Source organism: Ictalurus punctatus, chromosome 8, assembly GCF_001660625.3.
Source record: "Ictalurus punctatus breed USDA103 chromosome 8, Coco_2.0, whole genome shotgun sequence".
In the NCBI taxonomy this organism is placed as follows: domain Eukaryota; kingdom Metazoa; phylum Chordata; class Actinopteri; order Siluriformes; family Ictaluridae; genus Ictalurus; species Ictalurus punctatus.
Window position 1 is genome coordinate 8166288 of NC_030423.2, and position 7390 is coordinate 8173677.

Genomic DNA, 7390 nt, shown 5'->3' on the forward strand with positions numbered 1-7390 from the left:
GTTTACTTATTCAAATATGTTTAAAAAAAAAATCAAATTTCCAATTTCAAACATTTAAATTTAGACAAGAAATTAGGAAAGCTGCCAAAGTTGCTCTGCTAGCTTGACTTGAAAGCGTTACTGTCAAACTAAACTAGTAATCTTCCAAATTGCATGGAAGGAGAGCTTTCTTAACTATAGAAATGTGTAGGTCTGTAGCTATTCCCTAATACAAGGCAACAAAATGAATACTAGATTCTTATTTAATACAGTACAGGCTTAAAAATATCAATAGTAATAAGACCACGAATGAAACATAAATACCAACACTATGTAGTAATGTTTATGAAATTATTTTGATGACACCACATCTGGATTAGAATCCACTTTAGCCCAATAGCTCAGGCGAAATTTATGTCACTTTCCTCCTCAATTTAATCAACACCCGTTTCCTGTGGATATTCTTAAACACGTGATACCAGAAGACCCTCTTGTTAAAAATGTAAACGTGATCTCTGGTTTCCTCTACCAGTGCGCGGCTCGAGACCAGTTCCAGCTCATAATCAATGCAGCGTTGCTATTGGCGCTCGCACAGTCACACAGCTGTTAGCCCCGCCCACAACGATTGATCCACCAATAGAAGTTTTCAGCCGGTCGTGCCTACAGTCATGAAACGTCATTGTGGTTGACCGGTTTTGCTTTTTGTTCGGTAAATCAGTTTACAGTCGATAGACTATCGGGGCCTTGTCTTTTTTAAACGCCGAGGAATGGCAACCGTTATTAAGGATGACAGATTAACAAATTCTCAAAGTTTTCTATGCGTCGGGTTTGCAGGAATCTTTAGCAAAACATTTACATCACCCCTTGAGGTGGTGAAAATTTTGAGCCAAGTGGGGACTTTTCACTGCAAATGTAATTTCATGCGCAGTTTTCTACTGATTTATGAGCGTGAAGGTCTGCGGGCGTTTTGGAAAGGGAATTCGGTTTCCTGTCTGCGGTTGTTCCCATACAGTGCCATACACCTGGGAACCTACAAAACGTGAGCCTCTCTTTTATTACTTACTGTTAAAGCTTTAAGTTATATGGTCTTTCATATGATCGCTAGTTGGACCAGTCCTGTATTGCTTCAGTGGTCATCAAAAAATGAAGAATCTTAATTTGTTTACATTGGGGATTAGCCCTCAGGTAGCGTATACACTGGTTATTCATATCTACATTATCTGTACCCTACTTCAAACAGTGCTGTTAAACAGAATTCCGATATTTAACATTCTCTTTTTCGCATGTTTTCGGTCTCGTGTGTGTGATATTGAATTAAGTCAGTTCTGGCGTTAATTTGTTTGTTTTGTTTGTATCAGCTGTAAAGTTTACTTCAGTTCAACGCGACATCATCACGCCTTAGCTGCCAAGCCAATCATCGAGCAGGAAAACCGGCACGTTCGATGACGTCATGACCGCCACCTCAGCGTTCTAAAAGGGCGTTTCCAAACATGGCCTTTAAACAAGTTAATAATGTTATATGGATGTACAAATAATCCTGTTGTACACTTAATTATTAATGCTAAAGTGATAAGAATGGTGGTCGCGAGAAGTGAATACACAAGCAGTGCATGCCACGTGTCGCTATGTTTATGTGTAAACACTGTCCTATTCAGCAGTTTAGGAATGTCCTATGGAGTTCTAGGAAACAGGGCAGTAACCTGAGCTGACTTACACAACACCAGTGGTACGCATTGGTGTTCTCTAGGACACAAATGATATTTATAAATGTACAGTTAACCTTTATAAGATATGCCCTAGATATTCCACATAACTGATCTTTACTTCTTTTTTTCACATACGGAAGCAGGTGACATAAACAAACCTTGCACTATTTTTAATTTGATTCATTCCCATGTCCAACAGGATCATCCACCTCTATATGGATGAGCTTGGACGTATTTCCCAGTGGAAGGCCATAATGACTGGTAGTCTAGCAGGTATATCTGCTGCTCTGCTTACATATCCCTTGGAGGTGGTTGAAACCAGACTAATTGCCCAGAACTGCAGAGAATCCACGTATCGGGGTGTGGTGCACACACTATCGAGCATAAACCGACATGAGGGGTTCTTAGCTCTCTATCGTGGCTTTTCTCTCACTATATTAGGTATGCTTTTTTTTATTTTTATTTATATATATATATATATATATATATATATATATATATATATATATATATATATATATATATTTCTTCTTAAGGTTATAATGGAATGAAACATTTACCTCATTTGGCTGAAGCTTTTATACAAAGCTACTTACAATTGAGACAGGATACAGCTGAGCAGTTGAGGGCTAAGGGCCTTGCTCAAGGACCCACCCTTTGGCCTTCCAATCAATAGCCCAATACCAATGCTACCAATGTTCTGCTCTATCTTTCTTATAAGGTGCACATCATCTGCACAGCTTGTGTAATATGCATAGTCTTAATTAAGTTACACCACACGCATTTCTCATGTTCAGTTATGCTTGCTAATGCTTGGTTGTGAAGTTCCCTGGGCATTGAGCTATCTTAATGGAGTACTAAGTGGCATTTTACATTGTACTTGACAGTCACATGTTCCTTGCAGGTGGTCATGTGCATTTTAATTGCCATGTTCCTGCAGTTTGCTGTCACAAAGTTTTATACAGCACTGCACCTTATGAAATAGTATGATGTGGTTTATAGCCAAGTACTTCTATTAGTTTATACACCAGATAAAGCTAAACTCGATATAAGCAAGTAAAATTATGTGCTGAATTCTGGACACTGTCGCGATTTTCTTTTGAATGACTATCCTCTTTTCTTTTCACTGTGGTATAGGTGCAGTTCCCTTCTCGATTGGCTGCTACATAGTTTTTATTAACTTGGATAAGCTGTGGCAGGAGCACCACTTCCGTTTCACCTCTTTGCAGAACTTTATCAATGGCTGTCTTGCTGCAGGAGTGGCTCAGACTCTCTCTTTCCCTTTTGAGACAATTAAAAGGAAAATGCAGGTGAGATGAGCATTATGGCTCCTCTTCTGCACTTTTACAAACTATTATATACATGTACATTTTTGTAGTGTTCCTCCATTGTGGTTGCATGGTACAAATAGTGTTTTCAGGAAATTTGGCCTTTAAATTCATTTAGCTTAATTTATTGTACTTTCTGTGCAATTTGTCAGCATCAGCCAGTCCATTTTAAAAATGCAATGACTTCCGCCACCTTTAAATATCAACTGATTTTTGGCTACATTACCATAAGCATGTGTGGGGGAATTTTAACAAAAATGGCACGTCACGTTTTACCTCGCCATCCTCCCATCTCAATCATTGGACAAAACTGCTAAGCTGCTTCACGTTCAGATACAGTACTATGTGAAAAGGCACCCTTATTTTTATACAGTATTTTGTCTTGGATGCATTAAATGTCAATCATCATAAAAGAAGTGTGCAGGATGGGATACAGCACTGCTTTCTTGCCAAGATGTAAATAAAATACTGTTGTTTACCACTAGGTGGCACAAATAACGTACTTTATTAGTCTGTCAAGTGAAACTGGCTAACCCATTGTGTTGCACTAACATAATTAATATACTTTTACATCACAGTTTGGGAAGTAAAAGAAGGCAGTCTGTTGTATAAGGGAGCAATCATCTGCAGTAACTAAGAATCAACATACTGTGTTTATTGACTAAACAATATCTAAATGTAAATGGCTTATCATATTACCTCAGTTAATTCATTCTCATTTAAAGGGCGGTTCAGCTGGTTGCCTGTTCACCTTGAAAGGAATCTCAGGGAACCTGCAGTGCAGTCTGTCAAATCACCATAAAACATTGCAGTGAATGAATCTTTTACATGCCTTGGCTTTCAGGTGTATCTGTGCCACCATCTTCCAAAGTACACAATCTACAGCAATGTTTTTTTTTTGTCAATGTTTTTTTTCTTTTAAACATGATTTCTCATTGTGTTGCTAATACATTTGCTTTATTCATGTAATATTTAAGGCTCAGAGTCCTCTTCTGCCACACTATGGAGGAGTTGATGTCCATTTTACTGGGATGATAGACTGCTTCAAGCAAGTCATCAAAACCAAAGGCGTCTTGTCCCTGTGGAGTGGCATTACAGCCAACATGCTCAAGGTAACATATTTATGTATTTAAATAATTATTTTTTTATTACTATGTGTGATGACTTGAATCCAATGATATTTCAGATTACACTGCACTATCGCTGTCCTTGAGATATTCACTATTTGCAAATACATATTGACTTAATCTTATACTCTGGACAAATGATTATTATAACCACAAAAACGATTATGGCAGCCACCTGATCAATGTAACTTTACTTTTATTTGTTGACCATAAATTATATTTAAATGTCTGGTTGAGAAACTAAAAAAAAACCAATAAAGTGATATATAAAAGGAAATCAGATAGCTAGGAATTATGAGAACAAAATCAAATGTTTATTAGCATTAGGAATTTAGTGGTCTGGGCTATCATGTATGTTTTTTTTTTTTTATGTCAGATATTAATTCATCCTATTGTTAATGCAGATAATCATGGCAAACAGCATTATTATTATTATTATTATTATTATTATTATTATTATTATTATTATAGGGCGCACGGTGGCTTAGTGGTTAGCACGTTTGCCTCACACCTCCAGGGTCCAGGGTTGGAGTCCCGCCGGGCCCACGGGCCCACGAGTTTGCATGTTCTCCCCGTGCTGCGGTTGTTTCCTCGCATGAACGTAGTGTATGAATGGGTGTGTGAGTGTGTATGTGATTGTGCCCTGCGATGGACTGGCACCCTGTCCAGGGTGTACCGCGCCTTGTGCCCGATGCTCGCTGGGATAGGCTCCAGGTTCCCCGTGACCCTGAAAAGGAGTAAGCGGTAGAAGATGGATGTATTTATTATTATTATTATTATTATGTTTTTTTTATTTTTTTATTTTTATTTATTTATTTATTTTTTTTTAATTATTATTATGAGTAGTAGAATTAGTAGTATTATAGGTCTAAACAGACCCTAAGATTTTCTTCTTCTTTTTCTTCTTGTTCCTCTTCTTCACCAGTAAAAGGCATTGTGTAGCAAAGACCATAAAGAACAGACCGGCAGAAAAATGCTGTATCCTCCCTGCTACTTAGGATCTTGTATTGGCCTGAGGAATTTTGTTTAATGTTTTGTCCCATAGCCCTTAAACTGTGAGACATTTAATCAGAATTCTTTTGTCTGGGGCTCATGGTTCATGCCCAAAAAGCTGTTTTTGGTTCATTTAGCACTACCCCTTCCCATTTGACCTAACTTTTATTATATGCTAATTATACTTTTATGAACATCATATGTCATCATCATCATCATCATTATCATTGTAAAATTGGTGTCAAGTTACTCATAAGAGTTTATTCATAATTATTTAAAACATGATGGTATTAAAAACCAGTATGGCCACCAGGCCACTGAATGCCTCATGGGGTGGAGCTTGGTTGATGTCCATAGCTGTGTCTCAGAAAGACTTTGGTGGAGTCTTCTGAAACTTGAGCGCTGATCCCAGGGCATGACTCTGTTTTTAAAAAAAAAAAAAAAAAAAAAAAAAAAAAACAAAACAAAAAAAAAAACAACGTGCTAGCTTTGGGGACTTGCTGACTTGATTTCTTGAAAAACATGGATGCCATCTGCCAGTCAGTTTCAGCAAACTTCTGACACAACCATTGGTCTGTGGTCATGATGAATGGTATGACCTTCTAGGAATTCCCTAATAAGCTCATTGGACAATAAATGATTGGACCCTGCACAATAAGTGATTGGACCCTGATTGATTGCTGCTTGTGGCTTACTTTATTTGTTTATTATTATTATTATTATTATTATTATTACTGTTGTTGTTGTTGCGTCCTGGACAGATGTCAATGTCAGTTGTGTTTATTTCTTGTTTAGATCATCCCTTACTATGGCCTGCTCTTCAGCTGCTTTGAGATGTGTAAGCAATTCTGTCTTTACCAAAACGGTTACACCGTGTCACCATTGAGCTACAAACTCAAACCAGGTGTGGACCAAAGCCTGGGCCCACATGAACTGCAGGAGTTTAAGCGCTATCTGAGAAACAGACAAATACAGGCCCAAAGTTCATCAATGGGAAATCGGTGGCAAACCTGACCATATTATATGCAAATACCTAGTAGGAGGAAAAACGAGTAAAGACTAAGTAGGATTTTGCTGGAGTACTTTCTCTGGTGTTGTCATTTCTTCTAAAAACTGTATTACCACTTGTAAGTATATTTAGATAAATAGATTAATAAACTTGAATTCACTTAAGAACTTTTGTTCAATACATGCAAGAATGGATATTTTGGTTCTACAGGGCACGTTACAACACTTTCACTGTTTTGTATGACACTGCACAAGTTGCACACAATGGTATGCACAAAGTGTTCAGTATTGTTGATGCTGGTTAAATATTACAAGTATTTAGTAAACAATATGGACATTCTAGTGTGAGAATTGATCTTGTGCAACCTGAAGTTAGAAGACCTTCTACATCCTCTGTAACAGTACTCACTGCTAAAAGTTAAGAAATTTATTATTACACCCACTACTGTATTTAGTAAGCCATTTTAATGATTTTGAACCACACTTGAAACACAACCCTTGTTTTCTGCGATACCTCAAAAAATACTTGATGGTGGTACAAAACAGACTGACATATTTTAGACAGTATTAATATTGTATCAGTTTTAATATTGTATGTAAAGCAGGTGCTGTCTTTTTAGACACGTCAGTTATGTGCATCACTGGCCATTTACGGGCCTCTCAGGATGGACTGTTTCAGTGCCTTCAAACAATTAATGAATACCATGGATTTTTATGCCATTTTAAATGTACTGATTATTTATGTGCTCTAAGTTTGTTTTTGTTTTTCTACATATGAGTAGTATGTATGAAATCATGTTTTATTATTATTATTATTATTATTATTATTATTATTATTATTATTATTATTATTATAATAATGCATTGGTAGTAATCATGAAGAATTTGACTGTTTTATATATTAAACTCATCTTTGTGCCCAGCTGACTTGTATTTTAGCTTTTGCAGATTAGATTAGATTAGATTAGATTAGATTAGATTAGATTAGCCTTTATTGTCTCTCTTAGGAGAACTTTGTCTTGGGCAATCAAGAGAAGACAGCTGACATTAGAACATACATATACAATCAAACATGTTAGTGTCACAATGTTTTATGTTTCACATCTGTGGTAAACACCGTTCATTGAGTTTAGAGGTTGACCACCTCTCATAAAGTTTAATAGTACCCAAAGACATCCAATGTATAAATATATATTGATTGAGACTTTCAAGCCATTTGTACAGCTACAGTTGTTTGACCTACTGTATA

General features: G+C 36.7%; 1 protein-coding gene across 2 annotated transcripts; it reads left to right on the plus strand.

Annotated features, from left to right (window-relative positions):
• Positions 1 to 621: 621 nt before the first annotated feature.
• On the plus strand, positions 622 to 7063 carry slc25a43 (solute carrier family 25 member 43). 2 transcript variants are annotated; one of them, XM_017475029.3, is made up of 5 exons: positions 622 to 1018; positions 1885 to 1958; positions 2823 to 2995; positions 3991 to 4125; positions 5929 to 7063. In XM_017475029.3, the coding sequence occupies exons 1-5, from the start codon at positions 747 to 749 to the stop codon at positions 6145 to 6147; spliced, it is 873 nt and encodes a 290-aa protein (XP_017330518.1). In that variant the 5' UTR covers positions 622 to 746; the 3' UTR covers positions 6148 to 7063. The 2 variants fall into 2 exon arrangements, with proteins under 2 accessions (XP_017330518.1, XP_017330517.1); XM_017475028.3 differs by having other exon boundaries at positions 623 to 1018; positions 1885 to 2126.
• The last annotated feature ends 327 nt before the right edge of the window (positions 7064 to 7390 follow it).